Source organism: Bos indicus x Bos taurus, chromosome 3, assembly GCF_003369695.1.
Source record: "Bos indicus x Bos taurus breed Angus x Brahman F1 hybrid chromosome 3, Bos_hybrid_MaternalHap_v2.0, whole genome shotgun sequence".
NCBI classification, from domain to species: Eukaryota; Metazoa; Chordata; class Mammalia; order Artiodactyla; family Bovidae; genus Bos; species Bos indicus x Bos taurus.
Window position 1 is genome coordinate 50,968,408 of NC_040078.1, and position 27,200 is coordinate 50,995,607.

Sequence of the window (27,200 nt, forward strand, 5' to 3'; positions counted from 1 at the left end):
AAGATGTACCATTTAAGTGCTCAGGTCAGTGGCACTAAATATACTTTTACTGTTGTATGACAATAACTACTGTATTTCTAGAGCTTTGTCATCATTTCAGACAGAAACTTTGTACCCATTAAAAAATAACTGTCCTTTGCACCTCCACCTCTTCACCCTTGGTAACCTCCATTGTATCATATAAGTAGAGTCATATAATATTCATCCTTTTGTATCTGGCTTATTTCATTTAACATAATGCTTTCAAGGCTCATCCTTGTTGTAGCATTGCATTAATATCAGAATTTCCTTAGTTTTTACTGTGGCTGCATAATATTCCATTGTATGTGTATATATTTTGTTTACCCACTCATCCGTTTATGGTCATTTTGGTTGTTTCTACTTTTTGGCTGTCATGAATAATACTGCTGTGATCATTGATCATTAACACACAAATATCTGTTTGTGTCCCTGCTTTTAATTCTTTTGACTATATACCTAGAAGCAGAGTTGCTGCATCAAATGGTAATTCCATGTTTAACTTTTTGTAGAATCAGCAGACTATTTTCCACAGCTACTGCATCATTTCACATTCCCACCAGCAATGTACAAGGGTTCCAATTAATTTCTCTACATCCTCAACAACTCTTGTTCTTTGCTTTGCTTTTTTTCTTTACTGTTTTTTATTTAAAGAAAAAATAGCCATCCTCATGGTAGATGTTAAGTGATAATTCATTATGGTACATAGGAGTAAATTTAACTAGGAAGATGAAAGACTGTGCACTGAAGACTATGAATCATTGTTTATCCATTCATCTGTTGATGAAAGAAATTAAGGCATAAATAAATGGAAAGACCCCATGTTCATATATTGGAAGATTCATATTATTAAGATGTCAGTGCTACCTAATATGATGTATAGATTTAATTCTGTCAACCCTATCAGTCTTTTACAGAAATGAGAAAACTTATCCTGAAGTTCACATGGAATTGCAAAGAGCTCTAAATAGGGGAAACAATCTTGAAAAAGAATGGAGTTGGCAGACTCACATTTCCCAATTTGAGAACTTACTACAGAGCTAGAATAATCAAAACAATGTGGCAAGAAGATAGAAATATAGATCACTGAAGTAGAAATTGAGAGTTCGGAAATAAGCCAATACATCTATGGCCAATTGATTTTCAAAAAAGGTTACCAAGACCAATTGGTAAGGAAGAATAGGTTCTTTAACAAATGGTTCTTGGAAAACAGGATATCCCCATGCAAAAAAATAAACTTAGACTCTTATCATACACCACATTAAAAAATTACTCAAAATGAATATCAGCCATCTTTGTGCTTTTAAAACACATAAAGATAAACCTTCATGAGCTCAGATATGGCAGTGGATTCTTAGATATGAATTCTTTGGCACCAAAAGGATGAGCAACAACCACCACCAAAAAACAGGTAAACTGAACTTCAAAAGTAAACCCTTTGAGCATCAAAGAACATTATCCAGAAAATGAAGAGACAGCCAACAAAATGGTAGAGAATATTTGCAAATCACATATTTAATTGTTTAGCATCTAGAATGTATAGAGGACTCTGAACAAAAAGACTGCTGCTGCTGCTAAGTCGCTTCAGTCGTGTCCAACTCTGTGTGACCCTGTAGACGGCAGCCCACCAGGCTCTGCCGTCCCTGGGATTCTCCAGGCAAAAACACTGGAGTGGGTTGCCATTGCCTTCTCCATTGTGTGAAAGTGAAAAGTGAAAGTGAAGTCGCTCAGTCGCATCCAACTTGTAGCGACCCCATGGACTGCAGCCTACCAGGCTCCTCCATCCATGGGATTTTCTAGGCAAGAGTACTGGAGTGGCTTGCCATTGCCTTCTCCAGAACAAAAAGACTACTCAGTTTTAAAATGAACAGAGAATTATACAGCATCAACCAAGACATGGAAACAACCTACGTGTCCACCAATGGATGAATGGATAAAGAAAATGATACACATAAACACACACAATACACCCTTGCATGCTAGAATATTATTCAGCCATGAAAACAATGAAATCTTGCTATTTGCAACAACACAGATGGACATTGAAGGCATTATGCTAAGAGAAATGTCAGATAGTGTAGGCACATATCACATGACTCACTTATATGTGAACCCAAAAACAAAAAGTCCAAGCTCATAGATAGAGACAATAGATTGGTGGTTTCAAGAGATGGGAGGATGAGTGAAATGTAGTTAAGGGAATCAAAAGGTAGAGATTTCCAGTTATAAATAAGTCATGGGAATGTAATACATAACATGGTGATTATAGTTGACAATACTATATTGCACATTTGAAAGTTGCTGAGAATAGGTTTTGAAAGTGCAAAATTGTAAGTGCGTATGGTGATGAATGTTAGACATTGTGGTGATCCTTTCGCAATTTATACGAATACCAAACCATGATTTTGTACAGCTATAGTTAATATAATGTTATACGTCAATTGTATTTCAGTAAGACATTTTTTTAAGTAGGCAGAAGACTTAAATAGACCTTTTTCCAAAGAAATATACAAAAGGCAACAAACATTTGAAAAGATCCTCAACATCATTAAGCTTTAAAATCACCTCTCAATTACTTAAAAATGACTACTTAAAGCATTGGCTAGTGAAAAATTTATAGCATCGAATGCTTATATTAGGAAAGGAAATAAGTCTCAAACCAACAATCTATTCTTCTACCTTAAGAAACTAGATTTGTCCAAGAAAATTAAACCTAAAGCAAGTAGAAGGAACAAGTATAAAGAGAGTAAAAATTAATGAAATTGAAAACAGTATAAAACAAAAATAGAGAAAATCTGTGAAACCAAATGCTGGTTCTTTTAAAGCATCAATGAAGTTGATAAAACTGTCTAGACTGACTAAAGACAGAGAAAAATAATAGCCCATTTAGGGATAACATTGGCTTTTTACATATGTAACTAATTTGTCTTGTCTTATACCCTGGATTTGTCTGATTCCTTCTTCATGGTGTCATATCTTCTGTAAACTAGATTCAGTAAATATTTTTAACATTTAGATTATAGATGATGTTGTGAACTTTGCTTTAAATCAGGAATCCCATAATGTAAGTTCCCACTATTTAGTGATGCTGAGTTAGTTTGTCATGCCGAGTTTGGTTACCATACACCCTCTCCCTTGTAAAGGTATGGTTTCTTCTTTGCAATAATTAATATATTGGGAAATACTTTTGTACCAAATAAATATCTTGTCCTCTATTCATCTATTACCTAATGGTTTTAGCATCCTCTGATTGGGTTTTCAAGATGGTGATTTCCATATTTTCTCATTTTTTCCTACTCTGTTAGCTAATGTTTCTCTGTAAAAGAGAATTTTTTCTTTTTTTCCCCTTCAATCTCTCTCTCGCATGTACTTTGAATACTTTTGTATCATTCCAGACTCATGTGCTTTTATTTGTTTTGGTGTTTCATATCATTTTTAATGCAGTTGGTACGATGATATATATTAAACTTTTGAATGGCAGTTTTTAGTATAATTTTAATAGATTTTGAGTATTGATATTCCTTAAAAAGCATTTGTGCAGTACACAATTATTGAATGATTGTCTTTAACAGGTCACTGGTTCCAATGAACTTGATATTGCTGGTTTTCAAAAATGATGTTATTTTATTATAATTTTTTAATTGAAATATGTAGTTGGTTTATAATACTAGTTTCAGGTATGCAACATATTTACTCCATTTAAAGTTATCACAAAGTAATGGCTATATTTTCTTGTGCTGTACAATGATCTGTGTTAATTTATTAGTATTTACTGTACTAAATAAAATTTACTTCCATTTAGTAATTTTAAATGATAAACATTAAACTAAGCATAAGATAAATCCAAGCATTTAGATTAAACTATCCTGGTCAAGGCTATGGTTTTTCCAGTAGTCATGTATGGATGTGAGAGTTGCATTATAAACAAAGCTGAGCACAGAAGAACTGATGCTTTTGAACTATGGTGTTGGGGAAGACTCTTGAGAGTCCTTTAGACTGCAAGGAGATCCAGCCAGTCCATTCTAAAGGAGATCAGTCCTGGGTGTTCATTGGAGGGACTGATGTTGAAGCTGAAACTCCAGTACTTTGGCCACCTGATACGGAGAGCTAGACTCATTTGAAAAGACCCTGATGCTGGGGAAGATTGAGGGCAGGAGGAGAAGGGGACGGCAGAGCATGAGATGGTTGGATGGCATCACCAACTCAATGGACATGGGTTTGGGTGGACTCTGGGAGTTGGTGATGGACAGGGAGGCCTGGCGTGCTTCTGTTCATGGGGTCGCAGAGTCGGACACGACTGAGCGACTGAACTGAACTGATCCCTTGAAGTGTTTGCTATACAATGTTACGCATCAGTTTTCCTAGGAAGCCCATAGAGGTAGAAATGTCCAGTAACATTTCATACAGTCGCATGTCTGACTGTCCCTTTTGAGTGTGTTGAGGCACAGATGTGTTTATGTTGGATGGTTTTTCCTGAGGAGATCTACTGAGTCTTGCTTGGTCTATTAATATTTAAAAACTTTTTATCCTACACATGACTGCCTATCATTCAGGTGTCCTGAATAAGTAATCTTTGTCCATCAGTTTATTGGCTAGGATCAGCGTATACAAGAAGGATTGTAATAGTTAACGTTGTTGACTGCTGAAGTGACTGCCTTTCAGATGATTGGGACCTTTGTACCAAGAGGTACTAAACAGGAGGCTAGGCAAGATTTCTTTTGATCTTCCTTCCTCTTCCTATAATTCTAGAAGAAAATATGAAATAATTATGTGATAATTTTAAGAACCAAGGATTTGGTGTGAGGAATAAAAACTAATTGTACTTAGAGTAAACATATGAATATACATTAATAAATTAAAAACTGTTAGTGTACTTGTGAAGTCTTTTAGATAATTCATTTTAGAAAATATGTTTGTTGAGCAGCATTTAGAATTGCCCAAAACCTGATTTTACCTAGTGGGTTTGTTTTTCTTTATGAATATGGAAGTTAATATCTAACATCTCTTCCTGCACAATAAACACTTTTAAACTGTACTTCGGTGACATTTCAAGAAAAAGCCATTTAATTTTTAAAAGCCATGTAATTATTGGTAAGTTTATTTAAATTTCCTAGAAATCCAAAATAGAGTATATTCAGTTCAGTTCAGTTGCTCAGTCATGTCCGACTCTTTGCAACCCCATGAACTGCAGCACGCCAGGCCTCCCTGTCCATCACCAACTCCTGGAGTCCACCCAAACCCATGTCCATCGAGTTGGTGATGCCATCCAGCCATCTTATCCTCTGTTGTCCCCTTCTCCTCCTGCCCTCAATCTTTCCCAGCATCAGGGTCTTTTCAAATGAGTCAGATCTTCACATCAGGTGGCCAAAGTATTGGAGTTTCAGCTTTAAAATCAGTCCTTCCAGTGAACACCCAGGACTGATCTCCCTCAGGATTGCCTGCTTGGATCTCCAAGTCTTCTCCAACACAGTTCAAAAGCATCGATTCTTCGGTGCTCAGCTTTCTTTATAGTCCAACACTCACATCCATACATGACCACTGGAAAAACCATAGCCTTGACTAGACAGACCTTTGTTAACAAAGTAACATCTCTGCTTTTTAATATGCTATCTAGGTTGGTCATAACTTTCCTTCCAAGGAGTAAGCATCTTTTAATTTCATGGCTGCAGTCACCATCTGCAGTGATTTTCGAGCCCAGAAAAATAAAGTCAGCCACTGTTTCCACTGTTTCTCCATCTATTTGCCATAAAGTGATGGGACTGGATGCCATGATCTTAGTTTTCTGAATGTTGAGCTTTAAGCTAACTTTTTAAGCTTGGTAAATTCTTACACTGTTGGTCAGTATGCCTAGAAATCTGAACAGAAGTTTTCTTCCAAAATAATTTTGGCCTTAGTCTAAGATTAAACGTTTTATATTCATATGTAATCATTTCTTTTCAGCCTAAATAATAAATGAATGCTCACTTTAATGGAAATAATTGTTTTCTTAGCATTTTTTTTCATCAGAGTATCTTGCAGTTGAGTATAAAAATAATCAGAGATGATCTTCCACCTTAAAGGATGTATGTAAGTTTTCAGATGTTGGAAATCATTTAAAAAATGATATACCATTTTTTCAAAAAAGTTTAGTGTGGCAAATCTTAAATAGGGCATCCATATTGTTTGGATTTCTTTTAAACAAAGACTACATGGAGCATGTAGGGAGGATTACAAACATCTTTTGGGATCGTATGCTGGGTGGGAGAGCAAGAAACAACTTTTTATTTAAATTTTTTTTATCTTCTGATATTTCTTTGCATGGAATCATATTCTTGACCATTTGCCTATGTAATAATAGTTTTCTCAGATGCTTTAGCCGTAACAGTAGAATGTACCATGTGCTGTGTTGTGCTTAGTCACCCAGTGTCCAACTCTTTGCAACCCCATGGACTGTAACCCGCCAGGCACCTCTGTCTGTGGGTATTCTCCAGATAAGAATACTCCAGTGGATTGACATGCCCTTCCCCTGGGGATCTTCTTTACTCAGGAATTGAACCTGACTCTCTGGCATCTCCTGCATTGGCAGGCAGATTCTTTACCACTGAGTCACCTGGGAAGCTCTAATTCTTAATATAGTACATATTAAAATTCTTCCCTGGTGGCTCAGACAGTAAAGAATCTCACTGCAATACAGGAGACCAGTGTTCAATCCTTGGATCGGGAAGATATGCTGGAGAAGGACATGGCTACTCACTCCAGTATTCTTGCCTGGAAAATTCCATGGACAGAGGAGCCTCGCAGCCTACAATCCATGGGGTTGCAAAGAGTCAGACATTACTGAGGGACTAATACTTTCACATATTAAAACAATATATTAAGCTCTAAAAAGTATTATTTCATCCTTTATATGGCTTGCAAGTTATGAATATGGGCTCTGTAATCCATATTCCCAAGTGACAGAATTGCCAATTTCTTTTTACCTTGCTGGGTCTTTTTAGGTTACTTAGGTTAAGTAAGAATACAAAGTGCTTAGCATATGCCTGACATATAATGAGCACTCAGTAGATGTTAGCTGCTATCATCATTGTTGTTATCATCATAAACTTTAAAAATCTGTTTTGTAGTGAGTGTTACAGGAACATATTAAAATGAAACAGCTGCATGGGAAATGATCAGGGCTTGGGCTCAATGTGATAGTTGTTATTAAACTTCACTTTGAGCTTCTCTTGGCTTTGATGATTTTTTAAAGTAATTTTATTTATTTATTTTGGCTGTTCTGGGTCTTCGTTGCTTTATGGTGTTTTCTCTAGTTGAGGTGAGTAGGGGCTACTCTCTAGTTGCAGTGTGTGGGCTTCTCATTGCAGCAACTTCTCTTGTTGCGGAGGGGCTTAGTTGCTCTGTGGCATGTGAGATCTTCCTGGATCAGGGGTAGAACCTATGTCTCCTGCGTTGGCAGGCAGATTCTTTGCCAGTGAGCCAACAGGGAAGCCCCTTGATGATTTCTTTCTTCTCTCAAAAGTTTATCATTCTTTATTTTTTTTAAATTTAATTTTATTTTTTAACTTTACAATATTGTATTGGTTTTGCCATATATCAAAATGAATCCGCCACAGGTATACATGTGTTCCCCATCCTGAACCCTCCTCCATCCTCCCTCCCCATGACACCTTATCTTTGACAAAGGAGGCAAGAATATACAATGGATTAAAGACAATCTCTTTAACAAGTGGTGCTGGGAAAACTGGTCAACCACTTGTAAAAGAATGAAACTAGAACACTTTCTAACACCATACACAAAAATAAACTCAAAATGGATTAAAGATCTAAATGTAAGACCAGAAACTATAAAACTCCTAGAGGAGAACATAGGCAAAACACTCTCCAACATACATCACAGCAGGATCCTCTATGACCCACCTCCCAGAATATTGGAAATAAAAGCAAAAATAAACAAATGGGACCTAATTAAACTTAAAAGTTTATCATTCTTTTCCTGACCTCAAGTCAACCTCATATATAAAAGCCCAGTTTTTGTTGATTTGTTTTAAAACTTTCAATGCAGTGTTGTTGGTTTCTAAATTTTTATTGTTTTTTAATTATTTTTTTCTATTTGGTTTGGGAAAACTATAAAGTGAGGTGGACTATCCATGCTAAAAAGTTTTCTAAGTAGACATGGTACTCGGAATTTTTGTTCCCCAGTGTTCACTTGTTTCATAGCACTGTCGTCATGGCACATCCTCCTGATAAGCGGCTGGAAATGCCCACATGTGCTACAGTTTTTTTTCAGACTGTATGGCACCCATAGCCTTTCTTGATATCTCTTATTCCGCTGGAGGTAGTTAAGTTAAAAGGCTTCATAAAAACAAGAGAAACAAAACTCCTTGTTTTATAAATGACACTCCCCCACCCCCACCCCATGGAAAAATTTTAAAAATTGAAACAGGTATTTTACAGTGCACAGTAATGTCTTTTAACAGTGGCATTTTTATCCCAATTCTGCCACTCAATATTTGTCCTTTTACAAATTACTTCTGTATATAATACAAATTTTTTTATCCTGTATATAATAAAGGATTATTGAAATTTAAGTGAGTTGGTCCTCTGGAAAAATGCTTAGCATAGAATGAGTACTCAATAAGTGGTAGTTATTATTAAGATTAATATTAACATTATTTCATTATTCTATCAGCTTGTTTGGTCAGTGGCATAAATGGCTAATAACCAAAACTTAAAAGACTAAAACTGACAGGTGAAGTTTTAATATCAGAAGTATATCATTTTCCTGATCAAATTTAGATCTGCAAAATTTTGAACAGCAAAATTGGAAATGTAGAAATAAATACCAAATAAGAGAATTCAATTGCAGAAGCTCTGAGCCAATTGAAAGGGACCAAAACCAAGCAAGAATAATAAAACCTCTATAATCAATAAATGTTATCTTATAAAATTTACCCTGTATTAGAGTTCTGCAGAGTAATGAAAGTAATTCCAGTCCAAGGGTAGGAGAAGACTAATGTCCTAGCTCAAGCAGCAGGCAGGAACAGAATGAATCCTCCCTTTTTCTGCTACATGTTCTATTAAGGCCCTGAACAGATTGGCTGGTCCCCACTTACGTTGGGAGGGCAGTCTACTAAGTCATCTGAAAACACCTTCATAGAAACACCCAGAAATAATGTCTAATCTGGGCATCCCATGTGCTAGTCAAGTTGATGAGAATTGACCATCACAAGTCCAGCCTTTGTCAACTTGGCACCCATGTGCATCTTGTTAATCTATACTTAATCTCCAGGTAAAGAAAACAATAAGGTCATAATTCTGCATAACTTCGTACAGTTATGTCCTGAGCATAACCAAATATGTACTAATGCCTTCCCCAGAAGAGGTGGTGAAATTCTTGAGTAATGTTTTCCCTTCTTGATATCTTGTAATTTAATTACAGGATATACTGTAAAATTAACAATACTTAAATGCTATAATATAAAGTCAGTGCATCTTATATTGCATGATAAGAGAACAAGAGAGGAAAGAAAACACACATATTCAAAGAAAACAGAAAACATTCATAGCAAAATTGGGAGGAATTACTCATGGCAGTTGCAGTCCTTATATATGTAAGTCATCATGTGGTAGTATTTGTAACTACCTTCTTCCACTACCCACTCTGTATTCCTTTACCTTCAACAAGCACTTCAGCTGGTCATGGTTCTTTGCTTGGTGGGATGACCCAAACCTTGAATCCTGAAGGATCTGGGCCATAAGCAATCCTTCCTGTATTGAATTATTGTAATTTTTTTTACCTTAATTGCAAGGCATGAAAATATTAGAGACACTTGAAAGGATCTCCTATGTTTCACATATATTCTTCCAAATCTTCACTGTAGTGTAGTGGACTACTCGGTAGTGATCAGTCAGCCAAACCAACACCATAATTCTCTTTTTTTACTCAATGATTCAGATGTGTGAGGACTCAAAGTGGTTTGCCTTAACTTCCAGTTTACTGTCTCTTCATGGAACCATTCCTCCCTCAGGAACTAAGAAATCTAGACCAGCAGAACATAATGTTGCAAAGCAAACATTTGTTGGTGAGTCTGTAGCAGTAATAGTGTCACTCCTATTTACACCCCTTGATTCCTATATCTGTGAATTATGGGGGAAAATGACACTGTATATTGCACAGTGACTCACAGCGTATTCATTCTTCTGGAGAACCTTGTCCCAGTCTTGTAAGGTATTGCCACCTAGCTGGCACTGGAAATGAGTTTTCAAATGGTCATTCCACCCTTCTGTCAGTCCAGCTGCTTGATATTAGGGAATTTGATAAGACTGATGAGTTCCACGAGCATGGGCCCATTGCTGTTCTTATTTTGCTATGATGTGCACTCCTTGATCAGAAGCAGCGCTGTGTAGAATACCATCACAGTGGAGAGGCATTCTGTAATTCCACGGATGATAGTTTTGACAGAAGCATTGCATGCTGGGAAAGCAAGTCCATATCCAGAGTAAGTGTGTATTCCAGTAAGAGCAAAACGTCCCTTCCATTTTGGAACTGGTCCAGTATGATTAACCTGCTACCAGGTAGTAGGTTGATTACCCCCGGGAAGGTGTCATATCAGGGGTGTAGTGTTGATCTCTGTTGCTGGCAGATTGGACACTTAGCAGTGGCAGTAGCCAGATCACCTTGGCGAGTAGAAATCCGTGTTGCTGAGCCCATGTATAACCTCATTTCCAGCTACTGTAGCTACTTTGTTCATAAGCTTATTGGGCTTTCTGAGGATAGAGGCTGACTGGTATCCACGGAATGGGTTATCCCATTCAATTGAGTTTGTTTTTTTTTTTAATGACTTAAAATCTTTTATTTCTCTAACTTGAGAGCACCATTTTCCCCTTTCTCTATCAAGCAATGAAAAATATTTGACTCCAAAAATAAAAAGCAAGAAACAAAAAATAAAACAGAACTTTTTAGTGCTTAATAGCAAATAGTATTACAGTTTTCAGAGATGAGCTGAAATTGACCTCGTAGAGCAGAGAGCATAGTGGAAGAAGCAGATATTATTATATTCCTTTCATCTAAGTAGGGCAACACTGCAGCTTTTGTGATTTGTCCAGCCCAGAAGGGAAGAATGAGAATGCTCTTGCCACAAGAAATTTTGGACCACACTTTCCTTACAGCCTAAATCAGAATCTTTCAACTGATTTTTAAAAATCCTCTGCTGAGGTCACCCTTTGGCAAGCATTCACGTGGGAAGCAGCATCTTCACAGTTTTAGCATATTCAGAAAGATATGTCTCCATACATCTTCCCCAATTTCTTTGTCACCAGTTTTCCCTTTCTTTACATTGAACCAAGGCATTTCCAGCATTTCCAGTTCATTCACCATGGGCCACCCTTTGGTCCATATTCCAACCAAATAAATGCTAAACCACCAACTCATAGCACTAAATGCAGAATCTCCAGTGAGTCCATATCAGTACTAAGAACTGATCCCAGTAAAAGCTTTTTGCTCAATAATGCATATGCATGTAATTGAATAGTTCTAGTTGCTATATACAAAAATTGATAATGAGATGAAATTGGCTTAGTGAAGTTAGGTTTATTTTGAATACTCTCTTAAAGTGTATCACTGCTTATATAATTTTCATTAACATGTTTGTTCTAATAAACATGGAATTAAAACTTCTTTAATCTCAGTACAAAAGGAAAAGAAAACACCTGCCTGGGCCAGGTGGCAAAATCGTAAAAATGCTTCTACTACAATTTAGTATAAGCTGTAACGTAAAATACAGGTATACCTCAGATTGTGGGTGCAATTCCAGGCCACTGCAATAAAGCAAATATCACAAAAAGTGAGTCACACAAATTATTTGGTTTTCCAGTGCATATAAAAGTTAGGTTTATACTGTATTGTAGCCTATGAAGTATGCAGTAGCACTATGTCTAAGAAAAACAATGTACACACATTAATTAAAAGATATTTATTGCCAAAAATGCTAACCATCATCTAAGCCTTCAGTGAGTAAGCTTTTTGTTGGTGAAAGGTCTTGCCTTGATGTTGATGGCTACTGACTTATCAGGGTGGTGGTTACTGAAGATTGACAATTTATATTTTTAAAAAGGCAAAGTGAAGTTTGTTACAGCGATTTTGATTCCTTTCATGAAAAATTACTCTGTATCATGCAGTGCTGTTTGATAACATTTTGCCCACAGTAGAACTTCTTTCACAGTTGGGGTCAATACTCTCCAACCCTGCCAGTGCTTTATTAAGTGAGCATGTGTAATATTCTCAGTCCTTTGTTGTCATTTCAGTAATCCACATGCATTGTCACCAGAAGTAGATTCCATCTCAAGAAAGCATTTTCTTTGCTTATCCATGAAAAGGAACTCCTTGTGCAACTTTTACCATGAGTTTGCAGCAAGTCAGTCACATCTTTAGGCTCCACTTCTAACTCTAGTTCTCTTGCTCTTTTTGTTACATCTGTGCTTACTTCTTCCACTGGTCTTGAACACCTCCAAGTCATCCATGAAGGTTAGAATCAGCTTCTTCAGTTAATGTTGATATTTTGACTTTTCCCCATGAATCATGAATTTTCTTAATATCACCTAGAATGGTTAATCTTTTCCACAAGGTTTTCAGTTTACTTTTCACAGATCCATCTGAGGAATGGCTCTTTTTTGACAGCTATAGCCTTACAAAATGTATTTCTTAAATAATAAGACTTGAAAGTCAGGATTATTCCTTGATCCTTGGGCTGCAGAATGGATATTGTGTTAGGAGGCATGAAAACAACATTAATCTCATTTTACATTTCCAACAGAGTTTTTGGGTGACCAGGTGCACTGTCAGTGAACAGTAATATTTTGAAAGGAATCTTTCTGAGCATTAGGTTTCAACAGTGGGGCTTACAGTGGTAAGCCATGTCATAAACAAATGTGCTATCATCAAGGCTATGTCATTGATTTTTAGAGAGCATAGACAGATTTAGCTTAATTCTGAAGGGTCCTAAGATTTTCAGAATGGTAAATGAGCACTGGCTTTGACTTCAAGCCTCTAGCTTCATTAGCCCCTAACAAGAAAATCAGCCTGTTCTTTGAAACTTTGAAGCCAAGCATTGACTTCTCTTCTAGCTATGAAAGCTTTAGGTGGTACCTTCTTCCGATAGGAGGCTGTTTCATCTACATAAAAAATCTATTGTTTAATGTTGTCACCTTCATTAATGATCTTACCAAAATCTTCTGGATAAGTTGCTACAGTTTCTACATTAGAACTTGCTGCTTCAAGTTGCACATTTATTTTATGGAGATGGCTTTTTTCTTTAAATATCATAAATCAATCTCTTTTTAACTTCAAACTTTTCTTCTGCAGCTTCTTCACCTCTTTCTGCCTTCATAGAATTGAAGAAAGTTAGGTCCTTGTTCTGGATAAGACTTGGGCTTCAAGGAGTGTTGTGGCTGGTTTGATCTTCTATCCAGGCCACTAAAACTATTTCCATTATCAGCAGTAAGGCTTTTGCACATTTTTACCACTTACGTGTTCAGTGGAGTAGCACTTTTAATTTCCTTCAAGAACTTTTTCTTTGTCCCAACTTGGCTGTTTGGGACAAGACCCCTAGTTTTTGGCTTATCTTGGCTTGCGACAGGCCTTCTTCACTAAGCTTGATCATTCCTAGCTTTCAGTTTAGAATGAGAGATATGCAGTACTTCCTTTCTCTTGAACACTTAGAGGCCATTGTGGGTTATCATATGGCCTGATTTCAACAGTATTGTATCTCAGGGAATAAGGAGGCACAAGGAAAAGGGGAGAAATGCGGGGAATGGCTGGCTGGTCAGTGGAGCTGTCAGAATACACACAACATTTATCAGTTAAGTTCACCATCTTAAATGGGTGTGTGGTTCATGGCACCTGAAAACAACTGTGATAGAAACAGCAGAGCTCACTGATCACAAGCCAAAAATAATAATAATGAAAAAGTTTGAAATATTGTGAGAACTACCAAAATATAACACAGTGACTTGAAGTGAGCAATTGTTGTTGTAAAAAACAGCACCAATAAACTTGGTTTGAAGTAGGGTTGCCATAGACCTTCAATTTGTTTAAAAAAAAAACGATCTTCAAAGTGCAATAAAGTGAGGAGCAATAAAATAAGGTATGCCTATATTAAATAATACCCACTACACACTGTAATTAATAGTTAGATGGTCATATATGTAAGACTATTGCAGTAGTTCAAAGAAAGGTGAGAGCATAAATAAAAACAATGACTGTGAAGGTGGAAAGGAGCAGACAAATTCAAGAGGTAACTGGAAGAAAAACTAAGATGTGGTGATTGATTTGGTATGGGTTGAGTTTAATCATAGTGGAAGTTTTTACTTGGATGGTTGTTAGATGATGGGATCCTTAGCATATAAGGAGGAAAAGATAAGGAGTCCAGTTTTGAAAGGTTGAATGTGAGGTGAGTGTGAGGCTAAACAGACGAAGAAAACCAGTAGGAAGTTGTTAATATGAATCTTTAGTTTATTAGAAAGATCAGGGTGAGAATACGGACTTGAGAGTCATCACTCTTTATATATCTGTATATCTGTCGATTTCTGTCTATATTTATTGTCCTTCAATTCTGGTCATTCACTCAGTCGTGTCCGACTCTTTGCGACCCCATGAATCGCAGCACGCCAGGCCTCCCTGTCCATCACCAACTCCCGGAGTTCACTCAGACTCATGTCCATCGAGTCGGTGATGCCATCCAGCCATCTCATCCTCTGTCATCCCCTTCTCCTCCTGCCCCCAATCCCTCCCAGCATCAGAGTCTTTTCCAATGAGTCAACTCTTCGCATGAGGTGGCCAAAGTACTGGAGTTTCAGCTTTAGCATCATTCCTTCCAAAGAAATCCCAGGGCTGATCTCCTTCAGAATGGACTGGTTGGATCTCCTTGTAGTCCAGGGGACTCTCAAGAGTCTTCTCCAACCCCACAGTTCAAAAGCATCAATTCTTTGGCGCTCAGCTTTCTTCACAGTCCAACTCTCACATCCATATATGACCACTGGAGTTCCATTATTGTATGTTCCTCTCCCTCTCCACCCCAGCCACCACCTTTTTTTTTTTTTTTTAAACTATTTTGCAGGTCCTTCCTTGGTGATCTCATCCATTGTCTATATAGAATTAAATAGAGTAAAAATCTGATATACATTGTATCTGATACTGTCTTTGTATGGACTGTATTAGACAATGGATGAAATCACATAGGAGGAATCTACAAAATAAAAAAATTAACAGATTGAGAGAAAACACAGAATATAGAAACCCTGAGGCCTACTGATTGATACACACATATATATACACATAAACACATAGACATATCTATAATGAAGTAGTAGAACTGACAGAGCAGACAGAGAAGATATGAGGTAAAACCATGAAAGAGTAACACCTCGGAATCTGGGGGAGGAGAAATTTTTAATGAGTGGTCAGTTGTTTTAAAGTCCATAGACTATCTGGTGAAACTAAGAGCTGAACAAAAGGGCTTTTCATTGAGTTTTTATATTGTTATTGGATATTAATACTGTTAGTGATTAGAGTAGTTTCATCAAAGGATGAAGGCTAAAATTAGTTTGTAGTGGATTGAGGAACAGCTGGAGAGAAGAGAAATAACATGTACACTGTAGAAAGAATCCCTTGAACAACAGAGGATGATTAGAAGTTTTGTAAATTTTATTGCTAAAAATTTGTTCCCAATATTGCTAGTCTTTTTTTTTTTTTAAACACTTGGTTGGATGGGTTGGTTTACACCAGATCAGTGGTTCCATTCTCATATTGGCCATTTGGGTTTGATGTGTTCCTTGGGCCCTCCTAATAAAGTTTTAACAAGTAAGCCTGAATTACTGTTGTCAGAGCTTTAGATTAAAGGCAAAAGATTCTAGTATTACTCATAAAATAACTGTGATCTAATTAAACAAAAATCATGGCACCTGCATTTTGGATGCAGCCATTCTAAAACTGTCATTTTTCTGTTTGGTAAGGTAAGTATTTGCTAAGGTGGTATACCTATTGCAGATCTATTTCTTATATTGAAATACTGTTTTAATGGCATCCGAAAGTTACTGGGAGAAATAAAACTGAGTTTAAAAGTTCTCATTTGCCCAGTAGGTGAACTGTGCATTTTTAAAACATAACTTTTTGAGTAATGGGCAAGGGAGTACTGTATATTTTAATTAAGTATTTAATAGTTTTTAAATAGTTTTAATTTGCTATTTGTTTTGTTCCTAATATATTGGAGTAAAAAGACCCATTCTTTACTTATGTTAGTTCAGTAGGAGATTATTCTCTGTGACTCTTATTTTGGAATTTTGAGTTGTCACTGTTTTTTAATCATGTAGTAATTACTACGTGAATTAAATGTGAAGCGATAGTTTATTTTAGGAAGTCTTTTATAGTGGTAAATTAGATGTCTTTTTCCTTTTTTGAACATCTTTGTGTACAAACTAGTTTGAAAGGGGATTTCTTAAATAGCTACATTGGTGTAAAGTAGGAAAGGAGATGGAAGAGTTTCATCCTTTCATGGTTAATTTCTTTATGCAGCATCATTGCTTCTAACAATCTTTTTCATGAATATATTTAAAGAGATCAGTACATTTTTAACAGCAAATACATTTTTGTTCTTTTGGGATTTAGGATGGTTTACGTTATTATAGATGCCTTATTTTTATTCCTATTAAGTTAAAATAGAATTTTCAGTAAATGTCTGTAGTCTATATCAGTGCTGTCTAATATCAATATAATGTGAGCCACATATGCCTTTTAAAGTGCCATAATAAAAGGAATAACTAACAATGAAATTAATAAATAATAAATTTTATTTGATTAAATCAGTATTTTAACTCAGTACATTTGAAATATTATTTCAACATACAATCAGTATTAAAATTAATGAGATATTTTGTCTTTTTATTTCACATTAAGCCTTCAAAATCCAGTTTGTATTTTATACTTACAACCTTTCTTAATTTGACTAGCCACATTTCAAGTGCTCAGTAACCATATATGACTGGTGGTTATGGTGTTGTTCAGTTCAGGTCTATAGAGCTGGAACAGATTCTTAGCATCTGGATGGACGGATAGATAAAAGAAGATATTTATCTTCTACGAATTGGATTCAATTATAAACACCTGATAATGTGATCATCATTATAGATATCAAACCTGGAATTTTTTATTTTCTGGAAAGGAGATAAGCTGGAAATACTAGGTGGATGGAACTTTTACAATCTGGTTACCCTCAATAGCTGTATTGTGTAATTGCACTTATTTTTAATATATATACATGTTCAAACTTCTGAAAAATTTCAGTGTATGTCTATAACTTGTAGCATAAATGCAGTTCCAACTACAATGAAGATTTTGTGCTACAGCTGGAGAAGGAATTGGTCCAAGCCCGACTGAGTGAAGCTGAGTCTCAGTGTGCACTGAAGGAAATGCAGGATAAAGTTCTGGATATAGAAAAGGTAAGAACAACATGAAGGCTGTCATTCCCAAACTGGAGGGGACATATGATAGATATTTAAGTGCTTATTGAGTGGTGAAATTTGGCATGGTTTTTTGCACATTAAAAATCTTACATGGTTATAAGAGAGGAAAGGAAAAAATACATGATTCCTATTTAATTTTTGTTGTTACCATACTGGTCAAAGCTCCATATTTTGGGTAAAAATAGAGATTAAAGTCCTTTTAGAGGGAAACAACCAGGATAATTTTGATATGAATGATATTTAATTATTGGAGAAAAGAAACTTAAGGAATAGAGATTAACTGTTGTCAAGATAAGTAGTACTTAACAGCCTTTAGAGTCACCCAACTATAGCTGACAGAGTATCTCTCAGACTGCTGCTGCTGCTGCTAAGTCGCTTCAGTCATGTCCGACTCTGTGTGACCCCATAGATGGCAGCCCCCAGGCTCCTCTGTCCACAGGATTCTCTAGGCAAGAATACTGGAGTGGGTTGCCATTTCCTTAAAATCCTGGGGCAATTGGGATATGAACTATAAAAGTCTACAACACAGTAATATTACATCTTGGCCATTGACCGAATACTAACCCTTTTTTTTTTAGTATATAAAATATGCTGAAAACATTCCTCTTAAGCACATTTCAGTTAATGTAATTAAACAGAAGGCAGCAATTTCCTTCTAGAAGAATTAGATTTAGCTATGAAAAATTTGCCATATATTTGTTAAACTAATGTATGGAATACTTTTGGGTCAGTGTAGACCACAGTGTATTTTTGAATTTAAAACCTGTGCTAAACATGAGTAAAAAGAACTAAAATCATAACCACATTCATAGTTCTTTTAAAAATGAATATTACCATTTTTATCCCAACAGTATATAAATATATCACTTGCTTTTCTCCCAATTCAAGGTAAATTTTAAAAAATCCACTATGAAATTTGCATCCTCAGCACAAAATACACAAATATTCTTTTTTTTTTTAGTTTTTATTTTATTTTTTAACTTTACCTGTGATGGATTCATTTTGATATTTGGCAAAACTAATACAATTATGTAAAGTTTAAAAATAAAATAAAATTACAATATTGTATTGGTTTTGCCATATATCAACATGAATCCGCCACAGATATACATGTGTTCCCCATCCTGAACCCTCCTCCCTCCTCCCTCCCCATACCATCCCTCTGGGTCGTCCCAGTGCACCAGCCCCAAGCATCCAGTATCGTGCATTGAACCTGGACTGGCAACTCGTTTCATACATGATATTATACATGTTTCAATGCCATTCTCCCAAATTATCCCACCCTCTCGCTCTCCCACAGAGTCCAAAAGACTGTTCTATACATCAGTATCTCTTTTGCTGTCTCATATACGGGGTTATCATTACCATCTGTCTAAATTCCATATATATGCGTTAGTATACTGTATTGGTGTTTTTCTTTCTGGTTTACTTCACTCTGTATAATAGGCTCCAGTTTCATCCACCTCATTAGAACTGATTCAAATGTATTCTTTTTAATGGCTGAATAATACTCCATTGTGTATATGTACCACAGCTTTCTGTCTTGTTTTTCTTGTAAAAGTAAATTTGTTTAAAGAAAGAAATTAACCATTGTTTTCAAATATTATAATAGTTTTATCTGCAACAGTGTAGAAATAGACTAGTTAAATAAATACATAAACATTTCAGGTTAATTTTCATCTGAGTATAACTGTTACGGCTTTCTAAGCTACAGAAAACCATCACAGTTTATATAGGAAGATTTTAGCTGGAGATGTACTTACAGAAGTTAACTTACCTCTTTTGAAGGTTATTAAAGTACAGATGAGTAGTGGAAATAGAAACACTTTTAGGTTTCTCATAACCTCAGACTTGAGAGTCTGTGTTCCAAATCACAAATTCTGAATCTCTGTTTTCTCATCTATAAAATCATAGATGATTTGGGTTCTGTGTTGCATTTGTTTCTTTTACCCTTAGGTAGTATCTAGCCGTTGATTGAGAATCTCATAAACAATGGACATGAAACAGCCTCAAATTCTTAACTGTTTCTTAATGAAATAGAACAGGGTATAACTACAGTTAATAGTGGAATAATTGTGCTAGAAATCTACTTGCTATTTTTATATTATCTTTGGAAAACTTTTTCTCCTATTTGTTGAGAAAAAAGCCAAAAAAAAATTTAAAATGCCTAATGGGGAGTATTCTGGGCTCCATGATTTAGTTAAGAGTCTGGATCTTTCTCTTTTGAATATTTGGAAGAAGGAAATGTTCTTGGGTCCAATTTAAAAATAGATTTTTAAAGTAGCTTTGTTGGTATTCATGCATCCTATGGTTAATCTGGGGAGGCCTTACAAATAGCTGTGAAAAGAAGAGAGGTGAAAAGCAAAGGAGAAAAGGAAAGATATAAACATCTGAATGCAGAGTTCCAAAGAATAGCAAGAAGAGATAAGAAAGCCTTCCTCAGCGATCAATGCAAAGAAATAGAGGAAAACAACAGAATGGGAAAGACTAGGGATCTCTTCAAGAAAATCAGAGATACCAAAGGAACATTTCATGCAAAGATGGGCTCGATAAAAGACAGAAATGGTATGGACCTAACAGAAGCAGAAGATATTAAGAAGAGATGGCAAGAATACACAGAAGAACTGTACAAAAAAGATCTTCATGACCCAGATAATCACGATGGTGTGATCACTGACCTAGAGCCAGACATCCTGGAATGTGAAGTCAAGTGGACCTTAGGAAGCATCACTATGAACGAAGCTAGTGGAGGTGATGGAATTCCAGTAGAGCTATTTCAAATCCTAAAAGATGATGCTATGAAAGTGCTGCACTCAATATGCCAGCAAATTTGGAAAACTCAGCAGTGGCCACAGGACTGGAAAAGGTCAGTTTTCATTCTAATCCCAAAAAAAGGCAATGCCAAAGAAGCATTGAGCATTCTTTGGCATGCTCAAACTACCGCACAATTGCACTCATCTCACTTGCTAGTAAAGTAATGCTCAAAATTCTCCAAGCCAGGCTTCAGCAATATGTGAACCGTGAACTTCGTGATGTTCACGCTGGTTTTAGAAAAGGTAGAGGAACCAGAGATCAAATTGCCAACATCCGCTGGATCATGGAAAAAGCAAGAGAGTTCCAGAAAAACATCTATTTCTGCTTTATTGACTATGTCAAAGCCTTTGACTGTGTGGATCACAATAAACTGTGGAAAATTCTGAAAGAGATGGGAATACCAGACCACCTGACCTGCCTCTTGAGAAACCTGTATGCAGGTCAGGAAGCAACAGTTAGAACTGGACATGGAACAACAGACTGGTTCCAAATAGGAAAAGGAGTTCGTCAAGGCTGTATATTGTCACCCTGTTTATTTAACTTACATGTGGAGTACCTCATGAGAAACGCTGGACTGGAAGAAACACAAGCTGGAATCAAGATTGCCGGGAGAAATATCAATAACCTCAGCTATGCAGATGACACCACCCTTATGGCAGAAAGTGAAGAGGAACTCAAAAGCCTCTTGATGAAAGTGAAAGTGGAGAGTGAAAAAGTTGGCTTAAAGCTCAACATTCAGAAAACGAAGATCATGGCATCCGGTCCCATCACTTCATGGGAAATAGATGGGGAAACAGTGTCAGACTTTATTTTTCTGGGGTCCAAAATCACTACAGATAGTGACTGCAGCCATGAAATTAAAAGACGCTTACTCCTTGGAAGGAAAGTTATGACCAACCTAGATAGCATATTCAAAGGCAGAGACATTACTTTGCCAACAAAGGTTCGTCTAGTCAAGGCTATGGTTTTTCCTGTGGTCATGTATAGATGTGAGAGTTGGACTGTGAAGAAGGCTGAGCACCGAAGAACTGATGCTTTTGAACTGTGGTGTTGGAGAAGACTCTTGAGGGTCCCTTGGACTGCAAGGAGATCCAACCAGTCCATTCTGAAGGAGATCAGCCCTGGGATTTCTTTGGAAGGAATGATGCTAAAGCTGAAACTCCAGTACTTTGGCCACCTCATGTGAAGAGTTGACTCATTGGAAAAGACTCTGATGCTGGGAGGGATTGGGGGCAAGAAGAGAAGGGGATGACAGAGGATAGATGGCTGGATGGCATCACTGACTCGATGGACATGAGTCTGAGTGAACTCCGGGAGTTGGTGATGGACAGGGAGGCCTGGCGTGCTGCAATTCATGGGGTCGCAAAGAGTCAGACACAACTGAGCAACTGATCTGATCTCTGATGGTTAATTTCTTCATGCAAGATAGTTATTCTTAAAATACATATACAGTAAATTTCTGGATTTCAGTTGAGAAAATATTTAAAATCCATCACAAAAAATGTGTAGTTGGCAAGAATAACTTTATTCAGCCATCTCTGTGGGCTAACATGTTAATGAAATATTTCAGAGATAGAAAATTTTGTAGACTTGGAACTTAGTTTACTCAAGGAACTTTTATTAGAGCCTAATTTAGAATTCTTTGGTCATTCCTGAGAGCAGTTTAATATGGCAACCCTATATCCGAAGATGGGTCTTTCAGGACCCATCTTGTACCCTTGAAGGAAATACTTAGATTACCTTAGAACTAATTTCTTGAGTATTGATTAGTCACAGTAGTGACTAATGTACAAATATTTTATACTCCTTTTCCAAAGTGGTGTGTTGAAAAAATAAAATTTGAACTGCTCTCTTCCATAAATCCTTAAAATATAAATGATGTTCATGCTTTGTTTGAAGTCCTGATCAGAGGTTAGTATGTTTATTGCCATGTTGAAAAACATTTTTAATCTTGTTGCTCCATAATTCTGATTAGTGTTTTATTAAAACAGAATTAGATTCTCAGTGTCCTTAAAATTAAAGACAGTTCCTTCCTGGTGGGAATGTAAAACATGCAACTGCTTTTGAAAAGTTTGCCAGTTTCTTAAAAATTAAATGTAGAATTACCATATGATCTAGCATTTCTGCTCTTTCATATATACTCAGGAGAGTTAAAAACATATATCTACACAAAAACTTTTACATAAATGTCCATAGCAGCGTTACTCATAGTAACCTCAAAGTGGAAACAACTCATATTTCCATCAACTGATGAATGTATAAATAAAATGTCGTATATCTGTACATTGAAATTATTATTTGGCAATTTTAAAAAAAGATGAAATTTGAAAACATGCTGAGTGAAAGAAGCTAGTCATAAAAGGCCATAAATTGTATGATTGCATTTGTATGAAATATTCAAAATAGGCAAGATCGTAGAGACATACGTTAGTGATTGTCAGGGCCTGGGGGTGTAGAAAACATAGAGTAACTGCAAATGGGCATAGGGTTTCTTGGGGGTGATTAAAATGTACTGAAATTAGTTTGTGATGCTGGTTGCATAACCCTGTGAATACTCTTAGAAACGGCTGACTAATAAGTTTCATAGTTTGTGGATTATATCTCATTAAGATTGTATCAAATTAAGCACAATTACATATGAGATAAAATAGCTCTTGTTATTTTGCTGTATTGTTGTATATGCTATATTTTATTCTTTAAATTAAAAAAAAATCCCCAATTCTCTCTTGCATTAGAGAAACAACTCCTTTCCTGATGAGAATAACATTGCAAGACTTCAGGAAGAACTCATTGCTGTGAAACTGAGAGAAGCAGAAGCTATTATGGGTTTGAAAGAGCTTAGACAACAAGTCAAGGATTTGGAGGAACACTGGCAGGTATATGAGTATATTTTGTGTGCCTTTTTTAAAAAAAATGTAAAACCTGAATATCCATTTTGTATAAATTTGAAGTAGTTAACGACCGACACTAGGGTTTGAGTTTAAAGTGAGAAAGACTCTGTTAGGTACAAAACTGAGAGCATTTAGAAATTGAAAGTACTTTAAAGCTTTTTTTCTCTTTGATTTTTAGAATTAAGTAAAATGTGAAATAGAGACCAAGTCATATTTTTGTTGTCTTATTATACCATTGTGATTTATGTTAACTTTTTCTAAAGAACTAAGAGAAAATATTTTTTATATTATACTTATTTCTTCTGTTGTTAAATTCATTGGTCATTATGAAACATCAGAAGGGTGTGTGGCATCAACATAAATTTATGAATTTGTAACTTCTTTTGAAAATGGTTTTATCACAAAATAAAATAGACATTTAGTTGGTTATATGCCACAAATTTATTCACATATGAGGGAAACTACTGATAAGTAGCAAAAAAAAAAAAAAAGAAAAATAGAATCTATAAGACAGAAGGGAAAACAGAAAGGAAAAAAACTACGTATTATTTCAGAAAGTGATCTTGGTATGAATTGGGGTGGGGAATATATCTAGCAAAGTTCTTTACATTGCCATGGCTTTTTTTTTTTTTTTTAAAGAAATATCAGACAGCAATAAACTGGAAATTAATTAAAAACAAATGAAAGAATTTTTTGAGAACACTGTTCTTAATTTCTGCTATTGTTTCCCTAATTCATGAATGGTTCCATTTCCCCCTTTTCCTGGGATTTCATTAAAAAATAATGTAAAAATCTCTCAGGGAAAAATGAGGATAAAAATTATATTTTTTACAATAATTAATCTACAGAATAAAAACATATTTGAACTGTATCTGAGTTTATACTCCAAATCTGCCACTTACTGGCTGTGGGACCTTTCTGGAGTTACTTGATCACAATTTCCATTTTCTTTTCTGTACAGTGAAAATAATAGCGTTTAACTTTTAAGATTTTCTGGGAATTAAATAAAATGACACATATAAAGTGGGTTATACAGTACTGGGCCTGAAATAAGTGCTCAGTTAATTTGGCTTTTATTTATAAATATATATATATATTTATAAATATATAAAAGTATATATTATATAATATTATATATTATATATATATATAAGTATATATGTTTATATATATATAAAAGTATATATAGTACTGGGAATATTTGTTGCAATATAATTTTTTTTTTTTAATTTTAGCGCCACTTAGCTCGTACTACTGGGAGATGGAAAGACCCACCTAAGAAAAATGCCATGATTGAGTTACAAGATGAACTGATGACCATCCGACTTAGAGAAGCTGAAACACAAGCAGAAATAAAAGAAATAAAACAGAGGATGATGGAAATGGAAACACAGGTAGCCTAATAACTTTAAAAATTATTGTTAACCCATCAAAAGTTTATGTACAAATTGTATCATCCTTACAGTAGAGCTAAAAGGTGGACATATGAAACTATCTCATCTACAATTTTCTATCCCAAATGAAAAGGACTAAAACGTAATACTCTATATATATTTTTTTTTGGCCATGCTATGTGGCATGCAGGATCTTAGTTTCCCAACCAGGGTTTGAATCTGTGCCCCCTGCACTGGAAGTGCAGGGGCAATTTTGACCACTGAACCACTAGGAAAGTCCCAAAACCCATATTCCTTGATGGCAGAGATTTAGTGTCTTCTTTAACTCTTTCAGCAAAGTTGAAGCAAGTCGTAAAACTCTATTTGACTTTGTTTCCTTATTGCAAACCTAAAAGGGAATATACAGGTTGAGCAAAATTTCTTAACACAACTTAACATTTGGGGCCAGATAATTTTTTATTGTGAGACTGGCCTGTGCATTGTAGCACGTTTAGCAGCATCTCTGGCCCCTAACTACTACCACATCCCTCTACCCTCTATTCAGAAGCACCACACCCCCACCTCCCTATGATGGCTGAAAACATCTCCACACAGATGTCAGATGTCCCCAGGGAGGCCAAATTGCCCCTGCTTGACAACCACTGATACAGAATGTAATGTGAAGGATGCTTCCTAAAATTGTGTAATGTGGTGACTCTGAGCAGTCAGTTCCAAAGTTATACTTCTCTTGTCCCCTGTTTCTCTAGTAAATACTATCTCAGATATTCTTGACTTAAAACCTACAAAGTCCTTTTTATGACACCCATTTGCATTATAAAAGTACATTTGGGATATTTGGTTTTTATGTGGTACATCTATTCTCTGTAATGTTATTTGGTTTTCAGAATACTTTTTCAGTCAGTAGGGGGCATAGTTAACTCATATATCATTCTATACACGTAAATGTAAAATCATCATCCCAACTTGAATGTGATAACACAGATATGTAAATCCTTTAGAATAAGTATATCTTATTTTACGTTGTTCACAGAGTTATTTCATGTGTTTTTCTTTGTAGTTAAAAATAATAGTAAGATTATAAAAAGTAGAAATCTGGCTTTATGATGGGCAGTTTTACTCTTATGATCAGATTTTATCTCAATATAAGTATTAAATATGCAACCACAACTTTTTAGCCAGTGTTCAGGATTTATTTCAGAGTGACTATAGGTAAATGAGTCAAACTCAACAAATGTAGTTTTTCGAACTTATGAATACAAAGCAGTGTGTAGCCATCAAAGATCTTATACTTGAGAAATCAGTCATGCACAAACTGTACTTAAATTCACTATATAAGACGAATGTTAACTAAATTTACTGTGGTAATCATTTCACAATATATGTAAATCAAGTTATGCTGTACATGTTAGACTTATACAATGCTGTATGTTCACTTCAGTTGCTCAGTCATGTCTGACTCTTTGCAACCCCATGAATCGCAGCACGCCAGGCCTCCCGTTCCATCACCAACTTCCAGAGTCCACCCAAACCCATGTCCATTGAGTTGGTGATGCCATCCAACCTTCTCATCCTCTGTTGTCGCCTTCTCCTCCTGCCTTCAATCTTTCCCAGCATCAGGGTCTTTTCAAATGAGTCAGCTCTTTGCATCAGGTGACCAAAGTATTGGAGTTTCAGCTTCAACATCAATCCTTCCAATGAACACCCAGGACTGATCTCCTTTAGGATGGACTGGTTGGATCTCCTTGCAGTCCAAGGGACCCTCAAGAGTCTTCTCCAACACCACAGTTCAAAAGCATCAGTTCTTCGGCGCTCAGCTTTCTTTCTGGTCCAACTCTCACATCTATACATGACCCGGGAAGAACCATAGCCTTGACTAGATGGACCTCTGTTGACAAAGTAATGTCTCTGCTTTTGAATATGCTATCTAGGTTGGTCATAACTTTCCTTCCAAGGAGTAAGCGTCTTTTAATTTCATGACTGTAATCACCATCTGCAGTGATTTTGGAGTCCAAAAAAATAAAGTCAGCCACTGTTTCCACTGTTTCCCCATCTATCTGCCATGAAGTGATGGGATTGGATGCCATGATCTTAGTTTTCTGAATGTTGAGCTTTAAGCCAACTTTTTCACTCTTCTCTTTCACTTTCATCAAGAGGCTCTTTAGTTCTTCGCTTTCTTCCATAAGGGTGGTGTCATCTGCATATCTGAGGTTATTGATATTTCTCCGGGCAATCTTAATTCCAGCTTGTGCTTTCTCCAGCCCAGCGTTTCTCATGATGTACTCTGCATAGAATTTAAATAAGCAGGGTGACAATATATAGCCTTGACGTACTCCTTTTCCTATTTGGAACCAGTCTGTTGTTCCATGTCCAGTTCTAACTGTTGCTTCCTGACCTGCATACACATTTCTCAAGAGGCAGGTCAGGTGGTCTGGTATTCCCATCTCTTTCAGAATTTTCCACAGTTTATTGTGATCCACACAGTCACAGGCTTTGGCATAGTCAATAAAACAAATAGATGCTTTTCTGAAACTCTCTTGCTTTTTCGATGATCCACTGGATGTTGGCAGTTTGATCTCTGATTCCTCTGCTT

General features: G+C 36.1%; 1 protein-coding gene across 18 annotated transcripts in view; it reads left to right on the forward strand.

Moving 5' to 3' along the window:
• Positions 1–27,200, forward strand: part of EVI5 (ecotropic viral integration site 5) — a 234,351-nt gene that overhangs the window by 123,379 nt on the left and 83,772 nt on the right. For 15 of the 18 annotated variants that reach the window (XM_027536494.1, XM_027536508.1, XM_027536498.1 and 12 more), the window contains 3 exons: positions 17,353–17,487; positions 23,061–23,201; positions 24,452–24,610. In XM_027536494.1, the coding sequence (XP_027392295.1) occupies positions 17,353–17,487; positions 23,061–23,201; positions 24,452–24,610 (435 nt within the window). The remainder of the gene's footprint in view (positions 1–17,352; positions 17,488–23,060; positions 23,202–24,451; positions 24,611–27,200) is intronic. The other 3 variants (XM_027536491.1, XM_027536497.1, XM_027536499.1) reach the window with 1 other exon arrangement.